This window comes from Anabrus simplex, chromosome 2, assembly GCF_040414725.1.
Source record: "Anabrus simplex isolate iqAnaSimp1 chromosome 2, ASM4041472v1, whole genome shotgun sequence".
NCBI lineage: Eukaryota > Metazoa > Arthropoda > Insecta > Orthoptera > Tettigoniidae > Anabrus > Anabrus simplex.
The window spans coordinates 743993689-744012465 of NC_090266.1; the positions used below are offsets into that span (position 1 = coordinate 743993689).

Here is an 18777-nt window from a genome sequence, read left to right on the forward strand (position 1 = left end):
GTGTGGCTGCCTGTTTTATGCAAAAACTGGTCTGATATGCCATCAGTGCCACCTTCATCATGTGGACTAAGGATCACAGAACTGCAGGTGAGAAACGAAAACTCGGATATGAGTATCGGCCGACGACGATGAATGTATAACTTGTTTTAACATGTAATTTTTTATGGTGTTGATCATAGTTCAAGTCATAGTTTAAGAATTAGATTTTTGCTTTATTATGCAGTAATTCTTGGTGAAGTAGTATTAAGTGATATTACAGTGAACTCTGTAATTTGGCTTCTCGCTGTTTTGGTTTCCCAAGTAAATAAATAAATAAATTAATTAATTAATTAATTAATTAAAATATCTTCAATGTTATCACCGGTTACATAGTGATGATAAAAATTATAATAAATTGTGCTAGAGTATGACAAATTGAAGTAAGACCCTGGAGGACGCCAAGGGATATGCAGTCACTACTCGGCAACATTGGCCAATCTTCACTCCCCTACATAAATTAGAAGGCTATTGGTCTTCCATGACTAGGGGTAGGAGGGAGTTATCTAAAGTTTGCACAATTTGCAAGGTTTCAGTCGGAGTTGCTGAGCTTTACTACTACTACTACTACTACTACTACTACTACTACTACTACTACTACTACATTTTTTTGTGGCAGGGGAAAATCTTTTAAAGACACCACTCTGTGTGGGAGTTGGATTTACACCAACTAAAAACCCTTGCCCTCTTCACTCAACCCATTCTGGAACTGCTTGACTGCTTGACAGCATGACATCAGAATGGAGTGATGTATATTATTTTCTTCCTTTCTCATCTTTCTCCTTCATCCCCATAATGCATGTCACCGTTGCTTTTACTGTGTTCCAGGCAAGTGGGCTCTCCAACATGATCTGAACCAGATTACCTGGCGTGAGTCATCGGCCAAGTTGTTGGCAGGCTTTCCTTCGTTCCTCTTCCCATTGAACACAGCAGAAAAATGTGTGTTCTACTGTATCCCTTTCAGAACAGTACCAACAACCATCTCCCTGTGTCTTTACAATCTTCATGGCATATATGCCAAATCTTCCATGTCCTGTCAGGATCTGCGACAGATAGTAATCTACCTGCCGATGTCTACATTTAAGCCAGGCTCCTATGTTTGGTATTAGCTTTTTTGTCCATTGGCCAACATCGGTTGTGTCATCCCATCGGCCTGGCCAGTCTACTAAGAGCTGGTTCGACAAAGCTTTCTTTTCTTCAGCAGATATAGCCGCACCCCTTTCGTGCCAAAGTTTTCTCTCTACCACAAGGAGGTCAATGGGAATACTGGCAGCTACAACTTGTAAAGCTGCTGTTGAAACAGTTCGATATGCACAGATAACTCTGAGCAGCATTTTCCTCTGTACTCTTTCCATAGCTCTCCGGTGAATCTTCCTCCTGAGTGCATTGTGCCAGATAGGTGCAGCATAAAGTAAAATGGAATATACTGCAGAGCACATAATCTGTCTCTTAACTGTTCTTGGTCGCCTGATGTTAGGCATAAGTCTTGCTAATGTCGATGCCTTCTTCTCTGCCTTTTGAGTTACTGCCTTCACATGTGCACCAAATTTGCAATTCCTGTCAATAAGAACCCCAAGGTATCGTACAGACTTCCCTGGGATAATCACTGTATCATTTAATAGGAAGCGGACATTCTTCCAATTCCTGGAACCTTTCAAAATTACAGCCTCACTCTTATGTGGAGCCAGTCTCAATTTATTATTTACCATCCAAAGGTTAATTCGTCTCAGTGGTTCATTTACTCGGAAGGTCAGTTCCTCTACATTCTCTGCTATTACCACTATTGCAAGGTCATCTGCATAACCGATAGATGTTGTCCGTTTTGTCAGCTGCAGGCGACTACTACTACTACTACTACTACTACTACTACTACTACTACTACTACTACTGGAAGCAGTAGTGAAATCAGTGTAATTTATTATAATAATAAAATGTTCAAACCGATAGATGTTGTCCGTTTTGTCAGCTGCAGGCGACTACTACTACTACTACTACTACTACTACTACTACTACTACTACTACTGGAAGCAGTAGTGAAATCAGTGTAATTTATTATAATAATAAAATGTTCAAACGGGCTGCCTAGCCAATGCAGTAAATTCATTCTTGTTTCACATGGAAAAATATGGGTTTGATTTCCTGAGGAATCTGTTTTAATTAATGGTATTTTTTCAGGTAGAATCAGTTGACAAATGTTTTCTTTTTCAGGTATTTAAATTTGTGTTATACTAAATTAGTTTTGACAGACTGAAGAAACTCACTGTTATAAATTAACTGAGTTGAAACTGAAGAAATATGGCTTCCTTTACTACAACAATAACAAAAAAAAATCCCATCAGAAAGTTGAAAAACATAAGAAACGAGATTTTCAGTGCTGGAGTGGCACATGGCCCTTAAGTTCACTCTGTTTACTCCAGTCATGAGTACCAGGTTAATTTTTGGGGCAAAGGTGACCGGGCATAGACTGATATTGAAGAAAGTGAGTGGCTGTGTCCCGAGTGTAAACAAACCGATAGTGAGGCAGAACAACAAGAAAGAGAGACATACGAAACTATAATTAAGATTTTAGGAGTGCTACAAGAAGACTTGTGTGCTCTGAAACATGAAAATGAAAGCTTAAAGGACAGAATAAAGAAACTGGAAGATAAAGAAGACATTGGAGAAGAAAGATCGCCGTGGACGGAAGTGACGCGTAGCCATTTTAGGCCTAATGTTAAACATATGGGAGAAACTACGTACAACTTAAAACCGGGAAAAAAAACTCTATGCAGTGCCAAAATAGATTTCAGTTACTTCAGCAAGATCCAGAAGGAGACACACCAAGTTTTCCAAATAATTTTAAATCCAGTGGAGGTAACCTACAGAAGAAGAAAACCAACCGAAAGTCAAGATCGCCAAAGATTCATCTCTACGCAGACAGTCAAGGGCGGGGTATGGCAGAAGGCATCAAGGATGAGCTGCAGAATCCAGAAACTGAGGTTTTAGGACTAATAAAACCAGGTGCCAAAACTGAAGACGTCCTTTCAAGTTGTGATCCTGTGTTAGAGAAGGACAATTATGTGATAATTGTGAGTGGTACAAATGACATTGCTGCAAATGAAGGTGAGGAACTAATTACGACTCTCAGAGGTAAGATTTCCAAACTACCTGACTCAAAAGTAATTGTAGTTAATGTGCCACCTAGGTATGACCTTTTAGAGGACTCATGTGTGAACAAAGCTGTACATGATGTAAATATAAAAATCAAGAGATTATGTAAGAGTTTTAGAAATGTCTATGTAGTAGATACTTGAGGTCTTGGCAGGCAAATGTTCACTAGGCATGGGTTACATCTGAATGGTAATGGAAAAGCAAATCTCTGTAGACAAATTGCTACAATTATCAACAGAGATTTGCAAACTAATCTGTACTTAAGAAAACCCATACCACTAAACTGGCACATACAGGGAAACTTGCCAGGAAACCCAGACCCTTAAATCAAGATCTATGTACAAGGATCTGGGTTCAAGGGACGTTCTCAACTCATGAGTCAAACGTTACCCAATTGCAACAGTCATGTTTTAGGGAGGAAGGAGGTCTGAGATTGCTCTTGGTAAACTGTCAGAGTGTAGTAAATAAACAATTAAAATTCGGTACCGTACATTGATGGAATCTTATGAGACTGATGTGGTGATAGGAGTAGAATCATGGTTGAGAGAAGGGGTGGATAATAGAGAAGTATTTCCAGAAGGGTACACAGTCTATCCTAGAGACCGAGGAGATAAAAAGGGAGGGGGGTGGGTGTTTATTCTGGTGAAGGAAACTTATTGTTCACATGAATGGTTTACCGATGAAAGGGATGAAATATTAGGGATAAAATTAGTTTGTCATAATATGAAGGAGGTGGGAATTATAGGAACGTACAGGCCTGGAAGAGAGGAAAGACACATGGAAATATTTGAGAAAATAATAGATTATACTCATAAAAACAATAATAATGATATGGTAATAATTGGGGGAGATCTAAACTGCCTGAAGTTGAATGGAATGGAGCTGCAAGTGAAGCCCATGAACAGAAACTGGCAAATAAGTTAATTTGTGAGGGAGGATTTACACAAGTAGTACAAGAACCGACTCGTCTCAATAACTTACTAGATGTATTCTTGGTTAAACCATGGGAAATTGTTGATAAAAGTCAGGTAATTGAAGGAATAGGTGACCATAAGGCTGTAATAATGGATGTAGGACTGGTACCAAAAAGGCTTAATAAGAGGGTCACACAAGACAAGAAATTATACAGAAAAACTAAAGTTGATGAATTTGGGACTTACCTTAAATCACAATTCAGTTGTTGGATAAGTGAAGGGAGTAATGTGGATACACTTTGGGCTAAATTTAAAGGAATCATTTGGGAAGGAGAGAAGAGATTTGTACCTGTTAAGAAGGGTAAAATGACCTCAGACCCTGTTTATTATACAAGGGAAATAAGAAAATTAAAAAGAAAATGTAGAATAGTAAACAGGAAAATCAAAGAGGGTAGGGAGAATAGAGAAACTAGAAAACAACTAATGAGGGAACTGAATAGAGTGAAAAAGGAAACAAAAGAGAATTATATGAATGGCATTCTTCAAGAGGGTAATGACCACAAAGGGAAATGGAAAAAGCTGTATTCATATATCAGGAATCAAAAAGGAAAAGGAATCCAAATTCCTACAATGGTGGGAGAAGGGGGTGAACACTATTTAACAGATACTGAGAAAGCAAACCTCTTCAGTAGGGAATTCAGAGATTCAGTAGAAGATTGTCAGGACTTGGAAACTATAACAGAAGATAGAGAGGGAGAGACACATAGGGAAACAAGAAGCTTCTCATTCACAAATGAAGATATTTTCAGAGAAATCCCAACTGCTTCATCAAGGAAAAGCAGCAGGAAGTGATCAAATTACTGGGGAGGTATTAAAGACAATGGGGTGGTATATAGTGCCGTATTTAAAATTTCTCTTTGACTATGTCATAACTCATAAATAATAGTGTAATACCAAAGAATTGGAAGGAATCTATAATAATACCAATTTATAAAGGAAAGGGTGATAAAAGTAAACCAGAGAACTACAGACCAATCAGCCTGACCAGTATAGTTTGTAAAATACTGGAGAGTTTAATAGCAAAGTACATCAGAGGGATATGTGATGATAAAAATTGGTTCATGAGGAGCCAGTATGGATTTAGAAAGAAATTTTCTTGCGAGGCACAAGTGGTGGGATTTCAGCAGGACATATCAGATCAGTTGGATTCAGGAGGCCAGTTAGATTGCATAGCCATAGATCTTTCCAAAGCCTTTGATAGAGTGGAACATGGAATATTATTAAAGAAATTGGAGGGAATAGGATTGGACGTAAGGGTTATACATTGAATAAGAACATTTCTAAATTCAAGGGTTCAGAAAGTCAAAGTAGGAAATAATATATCACAGGAAGAGAAAGTTTGGAAGGGAATTGCACAGGGTAGTATAATCGGTCCGTTACTTTTCTTAATATACGCAAATGATTTAGGGAACAATATAACATCGAAAATAAGATTGTATGCAGATGACATCATTGTTTATAGGGAAATAAATAACATTGAGGATTGCTCAGAATTACAAAGGGACCTTGAGAGTATCCAAGAATGGGTTGAAGAAAATAATATGAAGATTAATGGAGGCAAATCAACTGTTACAACATTTACAAAGAGGAGCTTTAAAACTGAATTTGAATATACTTTGGATGAGGTAGTTATCCCTAAAGATGGCAAGTGCAAATACTTAGGTGTGAGATTTGAAAGTAATTTGCACTGGAAGGGTCATGTTGATGACATTGTTGGGAAAGCATACAGATCGTTACATGTCATAATGAGGCTACTTAAAGGATGCAACAAAGAATTAAAAGAAAAAAGTTACTTAAGTATGGTTCGTCCATTATTGGAATATGCAAACAAGTGTTTGGGATCCTCACCAAGAATACCTAATAAAAGAACTAGATGGTGTGCAGAGGAAAGCAGCAAGGTTTGTAACAGGGGATTTCAGGAGAAAGAGTAGTATATCAGAAATGTTAAAGGAACTTGGTTGGGAAACTTTAAGTAAGAGAAGGGAGAAAACTAGACTTATAGGATTATATAGAGCCTATACAGGAGAAGCAGCATGGAGAGATATCCGTGAGAGGCTTCAGTTGGAAAATAATTATATTGGTAGAACTGACCACAAGTACAAAATTAGAAGGAATTTTAGCAGAAACGATTGGGGTAAATTTTCATTCATTGGGAAGGGCGTGAAGGAGTGGAACAGTTTACCAGGGGTAGTGTTTGATCCTTTTCCAAAATCTGTACAACCGGGCGAGTTGGCCGTGCGCGTAGAGGCGCGTGGCTGTGAGCTTGCATCCGGGAGATAGTAGGTTCGAATCCCACTATCGGCAGCCCTGAAGATGGTTTTCCGTGGTTTCCCATTTTCACACCAGGCAAATGCTGGGGCTGTACCTTAATTAAGGCCATGGCCGCTTCCTTCCAACTCCTAGGCCTTTCCCATCCCATCGTCGCCATAAGACCTATCTGTGTCGGTGCGACGTAAAGCCCCTAGCAAAAAAAAAAAAAAAAAAATCTGTACAGATATTCAAGAAGAGAATAAACAGCAACAGAGAATATAAATGAAATGTTAGAGGGCATTCGACCAGTGCAGGATATTGTAAATAAAAAATGTGTGTGATTAAATTAATTCCATCCCCTGGTCTATGGAGTTTGGACAGCCCAAGTAGGGGACTGCCTGTAGGGGTGAAGTACAGTGTGGACTTCGAGGGCCCTGGGACCGCTACGGTAGCTGTGAAGGCCCTTCAGGAACTCTGAAAAGTGGTGGCAAAAGGGGCTCTGGTTAAGACGCAGCAGGTCGTTATGCTACTTAGGTTCCAAAATGGGTAAAATATAAATATGTAAATAAACTCAATGTTAATTTTAATCTTATACCAGTTGTATATTATTATTAGAAGTAATTTCACATACTGTATATGAGTTGACTATGTTTGTAAGATATTATAAGTAGAATTTTGTAAACAATATAAATTTATTAAGGATGATGTGTGTGTTTAATAGAACAAATTATTAGCGTAAATTGTATAATATTGTATTCTAGGAAAATTTTCTTCATCTCTTGTTAATTTAAAATTTAGTGCTTGACAATAATGTATTTTAGTGTACCATTTACCACCGAGGTAGACACCTCATTTGCAAATAAAGAGATTTTGATTTGATTTGATTTTGAACAACTTTAGCCCACTTCCACACCTCCGGGGACCTTGATGGCTTGTATGGAGATGGCTTAAACTGTCCAAAAGAATGTGTCAGTGCTCTAATTTATTTTAATTTTTCCTCAGGAATACCAAAAGGATAGCTGAAATATGGCTAGATGATCATAAAAGATTTTTCTACGAAGCTCGACCAAACGCAAATGAAGTTGATGCAGGAAGGTAAGTGATGAATTTCTGCACTTACTTTTTATTTTATTAGCAACATTTATTTTTGTAGATATTTATAAAATATTTAAAATCACCTTCAAAAATGTTATTGGTTTCATGCCAGTGTCTTGATAATTTAAATTCATTGTTATACAAGAATTAGATAGTGTTTGGAACAAAACCTTAATTCTTCAGGCAACTTTTTGCTATTTTAAAAGTCCAGATCTTGTATGGTATTTATCAACTTATTTTCTGTTACATACTGTCATGGATAAGACTTAAGTTTTCTGAGCTTAACTGAGAATGCTTTTCTTTGCAGTTTGGAGAAACAGCTGAAAATCAAACAACAGCTAGACTGCAAACCTTTTCAGTGGTACCTAGAAAATGTGTTCCCAGAACTCAAGTAAGTCTTAAAATAATCTTATCTATATGCAGATTACAGGGAATCTGCCACCTGGGTGACTGCCCTAAATGCAGATCAGGATTGATTGATTGATTGATTGATTGATTGATTGATTGATTGATTGATTGATTGATTGATTGATTCATTGATTGATTCATTGATTGATTAATTGACTTCCCATGTATATCATTATATTTTTGCTTTAATTACTCACTGTGGTGATCACTGGTCAGTTATTAAATGTTTATACTGCTGGATCTCTCTCTCTCCAGTGAATAGAAAACGGCCAGGGAGGTAGTTACTTAAAGTAACAACTATATATCACATATGGAATGATTCTCTCACCGTAGCTCACTGTCAGGATCACTGGTCAGTTATTAAACATGTAGGGGTAGCGTACCTGCCTCTCACCCGGAGGCCCCGGGTTCGATTCCCGGCCAGGTCAGGGATTTTTATCTGGACATGAGGGCTGGTTCGAGGTCCACTCAGCCTACGTGATTAGGATTGAGGAGCTATCTGATGGTGAGATAGCTGCCCCGGTCTTGAAAGCCAAGAATAACGGCTGAGAGGATTCGTCGTGCTGAACACACAACACCTCGTAATCTGCAGGCCTTCGGGATGAGCAGCAGACGCTTGGTAGGCCAGTTATTGTTGAAATTCCCAACCCTGCCGGGAATCAAACCTGGGACCCCTATGACCAAAGGCCAGCACACTAACCATTTAGCCATGGAGCCGGACAACATAATAAATATCAAATACCAATCCTGCCTGGCAGGTTCACACCTCGATGACGTATTAAGAGCAGCTGTTCCAGTTACATACCAGATTTTTCCTCAACTTGCCATGAGCAGAAAGTGCCAAATTTCACATTTATTATGTAAGTAAACACTGTAAAATTAAATATATTTTTATTCTAGTTTTATTATTATTATTATTATTATTATTATTATTATTATTATTGTTATTATTATTATTATTCATTGTAGTACCTATAGCAGTAGTGTTGAATTAATAGAACCGTGTCCTGGCACCTGCATACCCTTAGTTATCGTGTGAATAGGCCCGAGTACAAACGAATGTTTAACAGCCCTGACCTAAATCCTTATACACGAGTTACTATTGAGTGTCCTCCTACAGTTATATTGAAGCTCGTTGAAATCTGTTGGACATGGGGTCTGGCCTCTCCTTGCGAGTAACATGCAATCTGAATACACTTTCTGATATTTTCATGGTTTATGAATGTTATAAATTATAAAGATATAACATTTTTGGTCAATTACATATTCTCTTATACTACAGTGTAAATAGATTTTTTATGTTCATTTTAATATATAAAGGAGACTTATTTTTCTTGTTTAATAAAATACTATGTTTTGTGAAGTCACACTCTCATACTCATTTCACTCTGTCAGTTCTATTTTAATACCACACCAGTTAATTCTATAGTCTTGCTTTTAAAAATTAGTAGTCCTCAAATTATATATGGAAGTCGAGGGACTGCTGTATTTTTTATAGCAAAGTAGAGCCAAAAGGAGGTGCTTTCTACCATTATATTTACCTACACATGAAATGCAGTATCTATATATATAAAATAACATGTCCTGGCTGACTGATTCATCATTGCCAACTATATTCGATCCTGCTATTTGCAATCAGCAAAGAACTCTGGAGAAAGTGATTGCCAGGTCGGTGTATAAGAAGGTGTTCGAATATGCTAGCCTTGTGTTGGTAGATTTACCAGCATGTAAAAGAAATCCTTCCAGTTCCTCAGCATCTCCAAAAACATAAAAATAGTTAGTGGGATGTACAACCAATAACATTACTAATAACATGCAAATAAATATGATCAACTGTTAATTCTGTTCATTACTTTCTCAATTGGCTCACTTAACCCAGCAACAAACAAAGGTGGCAGGTAATGGACCTTCACACTACAGTACATTGCTCAATATTGATCTATGAAGAGATTAATGGATGTTAAGTGTCAATATGCATTATAAAATAGAGTCTTCAGTAGCATCCTTCTGTTGTTTGTGTAGGAGAATCTCAAGAACCATTGAGCACATTTGATGTGGTTTTCACCATTGTATAGAGAGTTTATGAAGGAAGGTTTAAATGTATGAAACATAAATCTATATATATAAAATAACATGTCCTGGCTGACTGATTCATCATTGCCAAGCCAAAACTACTGGACATAAAGGAATGAAATTTTGGGGATATATTCATATTACAATGTATGTGCTCAAAACCTAATCAAATGGTATAGTCAAATGTTCCATCTTTACAATATTAAAAATTTTTTTATTAACATTTAAAAATTGGAATGTTTCATCTATCTTGTAGACATCATCCACCAAATAATATTAAGAACAATGGACAAGGACCTAATTGAAATCAATAAATCTACACCTCCTTCATTCCCTAAAAAAGCCATTGATTCTTTGAAACAAAGAATCAACCAGAATGATCTGATAGTTACGAAAGCAGACAAGGGCAATGCTACAGTAATTATGAACAAAGAGATCTATGTGCAAAAAACTGAAACATTTTTTTCAGAAAATTCATTTAAATTGATTATAAAAGATCCAACTAATGATATTCAAAAGAATTTAAAACAAATATTGAAATAAACATCGAAACATCCTTCATTCTCAGTGACTACGTTTCTCAGAAACTAATCAATATGAACCTGAGTATTCCTACAGCCAAAGCATTACCTAAAGTCCATAAAACAGATATTCCCATAAGACCCATAGTTAACTATAGGAACAGCCCAACTTACAAGGCTTCCAAATTTATTCATAATTTTTAAAAAAATATTATAAGTTTGAGAACCAGCTCTATTAGGAATTCTATAGAATTTTGTAATTTAACCAAAAGTCTAGTGTTACAATCACAACATAAAATATATTTTTGACACAAAAAACATATATTCCAATATACCAGTAAAAAAAAATTAAAGACAATCAAGGACAATTTTGTAAACATAGTAAATTAAGCACCCAGGAAATTTAAGAGTTCTTAAACATTTTAGAATTTGTAACTTCTAACAATTAATTCACCTTTAATGGCAAAATCTATAAGCAGGACAGTTTTCCTATGGCAGCTTCAGAGATAATGGCAGAAATTTATTTGGACCATTTGGAAAATACCAAGATTCATAATAAAATCATAGGAATTGTGTTCTTGATGCACAATGTTGATGATATGTATGCCTTAATAGATCACAACATCACCAACGGCAATATCGTCTTTGAACAACTAAATGTGGTTTATCCATGGATTAAGTTTACTTCCAAAGTTGAAACCAATAATTCTTTAAACTCTTTAGATCTTAGTATTAATAGCAGCTCGAACAAATTTTCTTATAGTATCTATAGAAAGCCCACCCAAATTGTAAACACCATTCGTCAAGATTCTATGCACTCCGACTCTCAAAAAAAGAGCAACATTTTATAGCCTAATTCATAGAGCTTTTAACGTCCCTTTATCTTACGTGAATCAAAAAAAGGACTCAATACCATCTATTTTATTGCAAGAAAAAACAGTTTTGGCAGGCATTTTATAGACAGGATAGTCAGTAAAATAGTCAACAAATCCACCTCACCTCTGCTCAGAGAGACAATAAAGAAAACAGATAACTACGCCACCTTCACTTACAACAATAAAAATATTTACAAAATCACAAATATTCTTAAGAAACATAATGTCAACATTGCCTTTAAAACAATCAATAACAATGCTAATCTCTTTTATAACCAGCACAAAATCAATAACATCAGAAATAAATACCACAAATAAGGTGTATATATGTTAAATTGCAACCAATGTTTGGAGACTTACGTTGGGCAAACTGGAAGAAGCTTTTAAATTACGGTAGATATAAAGAACACGTCACCGCCTCCAGACAAAAAATATTCTGCCATGAGTGCTCACATAACTCACTCCAATCATTGCCTCACCTCCATAGAGCAGGATTTTAAAATTCTTTTAAAATAAGGGCAATTTACTCAACATTTTAGAAAACATCTTTATTAATATAAATTTAAAAATGCAATCCTGCTTACAATTTAAATGAAATTTCAGGAACTGTGAATGTGATTTTCGAAGCATTACTCCACAGTTTCTATTTGAACAAGCCTCACAACAAACCTCTACGCACTCGCTCCCCACCTACTGGACTCAACCCTCCCCTACTCTCCCTTCAAACCAGCTTCCATCACACACGGCCTCCACAGTTCACCTCCAGTCAGCCGTCAACATCAACACACCCTTCGAGCTAACCATTCTTGGGCAGGCAGGGATGTAAGTAGTCGGATGTGTCGCATATTATTTCATTCTTTTGTAATTACAAAATGCTTCAAAACTTGCCTACTATTAACATTACTAATAGCCACCATTTTCATTCTAGGGACACTCAACTGCACACAGTTTCTCCACCTATGAAATCACAGTCAGATATTCTGCCTGCCTTATAACTAAGGATAGTTAACATCATCAAGCCAACAAGAAGAACTCGATTTTATCTTATTGCAACTATCAAATATGTTTAACATTTTAATCCTTAATAATTAGAACTAAACATTGTGCTCCATAACATTCTCCAAGATTTAATCGACGTATTCAGCAAATTGAATCATATTTTAACATAACATCACGCCAGAAGGACACAATTACCATTTTTTTACTGAACTACATCATGTGTTCAACATCTTTACATTTCATTTTAATAGTACCAAATATTGTGCTCCAGGACATTCCAACATTCTAATATGAATTTTTAACTGACGTATTCAGTAATCCAAATCATTTTAATATGTTTTTATCCTTGTCCATTGTTCTTAATCTTAATATTATTCAGCTGATGATGACTACAAAATAGATGAAACATGTTCCAATTTTTAAAATGTTAATTAGATTTTTAAAAATTGTTTAATATTGTAAAGGTGGAACATTTGACTATCCCTTTTGATTAAGTTTACAAATGACAATACAGGCTTTACATACAATTTAATTAACAAACTTTTATTCCACCTACTCAATACTAGACAATAATTGTAATGCCTATGTATACGTTACAATGTGTTGTTAGGGGACTAGTTTCGAGATGTGTAATGTCATAATGTTCATATAAAATGGTGAAATGCATGAAATGTTGTGTGAGATAAAATTATATCGTGGTACTGATCAATAGATAGTGAAATGTCCAAGTTTACATATATTGCAGTGAGACTATAAATATAGTACCACATCGATTTTTACAATAATGGTTGGAATATTGCACTTCACATATACATTAAAATTGCATAATGATAAAAGTATAAAATACCGGTCTGAATATAAAGTCCAGATGTTTCTAGTGAATTCTATTGTTCAATTACATCTTCTGTCAAAATATTGAATATTTGTTATGTACAAAATTGGGTCAGAGGGTATCTATCTTGCTTAAAGTCCAGTGTTTATGATTCAGAAAATGTGTATAGGCTGATTATAAGCAACTTCTTATTGTATAAGCAGTTCTGGATATGATGAGAGGTGAAACTCCCAATCCAAGATGGAACCAATGGAACCTGATGATGAGAAGAGAAAATTAAAATTAATGCAATGGTTCTTTAAAGAAAAAGGAAAGAAAGGAAGGAAAACAAAGAAAAAGAGTACTCACCTTGTGCGGCAATGTGATCAGCTTGACCAGTAGTGAATGGAAATTCTAAGCTCCCGTGGAGGGAATTAGATATTTTTCCACCAATAGAGCATGTCAAAAAACAGATCAGATGTAAGGCTTTTCAGGCGTTTGCTCTACCAACCAGCGCCTCGTCTTAGGTCTGACACTAGACTCATCAGATTGGGATGTGTCAGACCCTACCCACTGATGCTGGGGTGTATGCAGGTGAACTTATCAGAAGCCCATTATAAGAGGCACAGACTGATAACTGTATACGGGAGATAAATCTCCACAATGGAATTATTGCCCACCTAGCAATTCCGAATGGAAATTCTAAGTTCCCATGGAGGGAATTCGATATTTTTCCATCAATAGAGCATGTCAAAAAACAGATCAGATGTAAGGCTTTTCAGGCGTTTGCTCTATCAACCAGCGCCTCATCTTAGGTCTGACACTAGACTCATCAGAGTGGGATGTGTCAGACCCTACCCACTGATGCTGGGGTATGTTTAGGTGAACTTTTTTCCTTTCTTTTTCTTCTAGTTTTCATTCCCCTCCCTGAAGGGGAGGGGCGGGCCACCCTGAAGGTAACGCCTTCACTCTGGCCAGGAGTTTCGGCAGGTTGGAGAAGGAGTGATGGTATGGGGAGGAGGCTAATTTGATGTATGTAATCAGGAGGTGTGTGCAGATAGTATTTAATTATTGGGGTTGTGTGTAAGGATTAAATATTCAGAGGAGAGTGCAACGTTTGACAAGTTTTAAATGAGAGGGCTAGGATGGAATTGAAGAGTTAGAAGGTGTAATGTTGCGGTTATATTGCATAATGAGATGTGAGGAATCTGAGGAGTTCAAGTTGCGAAGGAGGTTGATAGAAGAAATTAGGTGGGGGTAGGGGTGGACGGATAGGTTGACTAGGTTGAAATGGAGGACTGGCTGGCCGGGGGCGATGGAAGGGAGTGTTGGAAGTATGCCGAAAAGGTTTGGCGGGAGAACGAGAGGGCTCCACTTTGAAGCGATGTCGAAAGATGTAGGCACCAGTGTTGATAAGTTGTTTCACATCATCGGTGGAGGGAAGGTGTATTTGGACCATAAAAGTAGAGCCGGAGGTGTTGTAAATCCTGAACGCAGGACGAGCGGGGATGCCTGCTGCCTGGAGTTCTTGGAGAATGTCCCGTTCCGATATGGTAGGTCCTACGCCGCGGATGACAAACCTTGACATAGTGTGGAGAGGTGGTGGTTGCGACGGTAGCGATGATGTTGCGGCGGCTGCTGCAGTGTCGTCTGGTGGTAACGCGGCGGTGGAGTCTAGGATGTTGTTGGGGATTTGCTGGGGACAAGGTTGTGCAGAAGTCAGGGTAGAAGAGAGGGAGGATATCATTACAGATGAAGGATGGCATGACGTGATGGTAGTAACAGGAATACGGTGGAGGGTAGTGGCTGACATCGTAGTGGTCGTGGTGGTAGTAGTGGGAGGTATGTGATGAGGGGGAAAGGAGTGCGATGTTTGTTGTAGCAGTGGCCTGGGTTGAGGCGCATGGACGACGGGCAATGTGGTGGGATCTGCTGTAAGCTGGGCTAAGATTGACTGGCTAGTAGGTTCCACTAGGTAGTATCGGTCGTGAATAGTCACTCCGGTGTCAAGGAGGCGCTTCCAGTCATCCAATATAAGTAGGTAAAGAAGAACCTGCAGTGATGGTGATGAAGTTGAGGCATCCAACATCCGGTAGGCATCGTGGACTGGGCAGCCAGCGGTTCGGAGGGCGCATCAAATGTCATCTTCGGATATGGCAGGATGAACATCAGGGATGATGTAGGTGCGCATGGTGTTGGGACAGCCAACTTCCAACTCGGTGTCAGGCCTATATGCTTTTGAGTCTGGCGTGGAGCTGAATTAAATATGTAGAGCCACCCGGCCGGCAACAAAAATGGTGAGAAGAGTCTTCGGAGATTTTTGAAACCAGAGATCCTCGAGAATGCAGAGCTGTGATGATGTCTGATGTGTGCCTGAGGTGATTTTTTTTCTTTTCACGTTTTCATTCCCCACCCTGAAGGGGTTGGACGGGCCACCTAAAGGGCAACGCCCTCTCTCTGGCCAGGAGATTAGATGGGGTTGGGAAGAATTGAGAGAAGAGGGAGGTGGGTAAAGGCGGTTTGAATAAGTAAAGGAGATGAGAATAAGGACGTGAAGTTTATCCAGTTTTTTATTGACAGATTTACAAATACAAAGACATGTATAACACAGATGCAAAGAAGGGAAGATTTAACCAAGGTTGCAAGGGAAAAGGTGAAGTGCAAGGATGTTGTAGAAGGAGGAGGTATTAACAAGAGAAGTGAGTAGGAGGCTGAGGAGGTGAGAGGTTGGCGATGGTGGAGAAAAGTAGCGTGGTGGGTGTGGATAAGGTCGGATGTGTGGACTAGATGGTTGAGGAGGAGGGCCAGGTCAGGGACGGCGATGAGGTGTGGCAGGATGGGTTAAAGATTGAGGAAGAGAACAAGACTGTTCAACCCGGTGGTGGCGGCCGTAGAGTTGTATACCATGGTGGATAAGTCATTGAGCATCGTCGAGTGTAGGAAGGTGGAGTCTCATTAAATAGTGGGTCCATCTGAGTTGAAGATCCAGAACGTTCGGTGCACTGGTAATCCTGCTGGACGGAGTTCATGGACGATGTCTTCAGATGATATGCTAGGGTCCACACGGTGAACGATGCAACTGTAGATGGTAGGGCTATCGGGCGGCGGCGGTGACGACGGTGGACGGGCCGTATCTGCAGGTGCTTCAGTGGCAGTTCCCTCGGCAGGTGGCTGAAGAAAGGTGCACTTGGGACGAAGTTGGTCAGTGGTGGGAGAGATGGGGAAAGGAGACGTCATAAGGGGGAAAGGATGGGACATAACTGAAGTGGTTATAGGAATGTTGGAGGAGGTGTGAGCAGAAGTGGTGCAGGTAGACGACGAAGGATGGAACAGTGTTGTAGATTGAGGTGGCATGGTGGCCAAGAAGGATCTCTCTATTGAACTGAATACTATCTGCAGTATTGCAAAATTCAACGGCTTTGATGATCACTTTATAGACAGTATAATTAATAAGCATAAATTTCGTCCTAAAACAACACTCAAGAAGGAATTACCTAAATTTGAATCTTTCTCCACCTTCACTTTCAACAATGAAATTCACAAGATCACTAATATTTTTAACAAGAAAGGCATAAAAATAGCATTCAAAACCAATAATAACAGTATGCACATTCTACATAACATGTAACACATCAACGAGGTCAACAGTTACGCAAACTCAGGTGTTTACAGGCTCAAATGTAACTCATGTACTAATGTTTCTTATGTAGGACAAACTGGGAGAAGTTTTAATATAAGATATTCTGAACACATCAATGCAGTTAAAGATAATAAATTTTCGGCTATCGGCCAACACATGGTCGATTACAATCATAATTTCACAAATATCGAACAAGATATTGACATCCTGAGAATAGCTAACAAGGGTCTTCTGCTTAATATAATCGAGAAATTCTATGCACATCTGGACCAGTATTTCAATGCTAACTACAACTTTAATGAAATCATGGTAAAATCCAATATTTTATTCGATTTATTTATTACTTTTCTCAGGAAAAACGATTTAGCCGATGAAAAATCATTCTTAAAGTTGATTAAAGGTCTTTCGTTGAGACAATTACCATCACTCCCGCAACCTTCGGCCCCGCCTTAAGTTACTTCCCTTCTCCCCGTCCCTCTCCTTTCATCTTACCCCATGCTGCCCACTCCATCTGGTTGCTCCTCCCCTTACCAACCTCTTCCCCTCCTGCTTTCCTTGCCATTCCCAACACATGCTTATTCCCGTTGCACAATACTGGTCAAGCCGATCACATTGCCGCGCAAGGTGAGTACTCTTTTTCTTTTTCTTCGTTTTCCTCCATTTCTTTTCTTTTTCTTTAAAGAACCTTGCATTAACTTCATTTTGTATTCTCATCATCAGGTTCCACTGGTTCCATCTTGGATTGGGAATTTCACCTCTCATCATATGCAGAACTCCTTATACTATAAGAAGTTGCTTATAATCAGCCTGTATACATTTTCTGAATCATAAACACTGGACTTTAAGCAAGATAGATACCCTCTGACCCAATTTTGTACGTTACAAATATTCAATATTTTGACAGAAGATGTAATTGAACAATAGAATTCACTAGAAACATCTGGACTTTATATTCAGACCGGTATTTTATACTTTTATCGTTATGCAATTTCATTGTATATGTAAAGTGCAATATTTCAACCATTATTGTAAAAATCAATGTGGTACTATATTTATAGTCTCACTGCAATATATGTAAACTTGTACATTTCACTATCTATTGATCAGTACCACGATATAATTTTATCTCACACAACATTTCATGCATTTCACCATTTTATATGCACATTATAACATTATACATCTCAAAACTAGTCCCCTAACAACACATTGTAATGTATACATAGGCATTACAATTACTGTATAGTACTGAGTAGGTGGAATAAAATTTTGTTAATTAAATTATATGCAATCTTAATTCAATACGGAACCAAAAATGAAATTCATTACCTTGGAATATGGGCTTTATAATGAAATTTATTTTATGCAATAATGTAGGTGCTCACCGAGGGAGGATTTTTGGATATTCCGTCGCTAAGGGGGTGAAAAGGGGGTGAATTGTTAAAATGAGTGTATCTATATCTCAAAAACTTAACAGTATAAAGACATGAAAATTGGTATTTGGAATCTCCTCTAAAAATAAGAAAACATGTATTATTTTGCTTTTGTAAAATCCTCTTAAGGGGGAGTGAAAAAACATTTAAAAGGGGTTGAATATCTTTTATGAGGATACTTACATCTCAAAAACTGAAGATGATACAGTCATGAAAGTTGGTATTTGGAATCTCCTTTAAAAATAAACAAACATGTATTTTTTTGTTTTTCTTGTTTTTGGAAAATCTACTTAAGGGGAGGTGAACAGGAGTGACAAAGGGGGTGAATTTTTAAAGAGATTATATCTACAGTATATCTCAGAAACATAAATTGTTACAGGCATGAAAATTGGTATTTGGAATCTCCTGTAAAAGTAAAGAAAAATAAATAATTTATTTTTGGGAAATCCACATAAGGGGAACTGAAGAGGGGGTGAATTTTTAAAATGAGAATATCCTACAGAAAATCTCAT

The 18777-nt window shown here is 37.8% G+C and overlaps 1 protein-coding gene across 1 annotated transcript in view; it reads left to right on the plus strand.

The window, feature by feature from the left end:
• The window catches only part of LOC136863674 (polypeptide N-acetylgalactosaminyltransferase 16), a 249248-nt gene that overhangs the window by 189922 nt on the left and 40549 nt on the right, over positions 1-18777 (plus strand). The window contains exons 12-13 of the mRNA XM_068226032.1: positions 7413-7505; positions 7813-7896. Coding sequence (XP_068082133.1) covers positions 7413-7505; positions 7813-7896 — 177 coding nt within the window. The remainder of the gene's footprint in view (positions 1-7412; positions 7506-7812; positions 7897-18777) is intronic.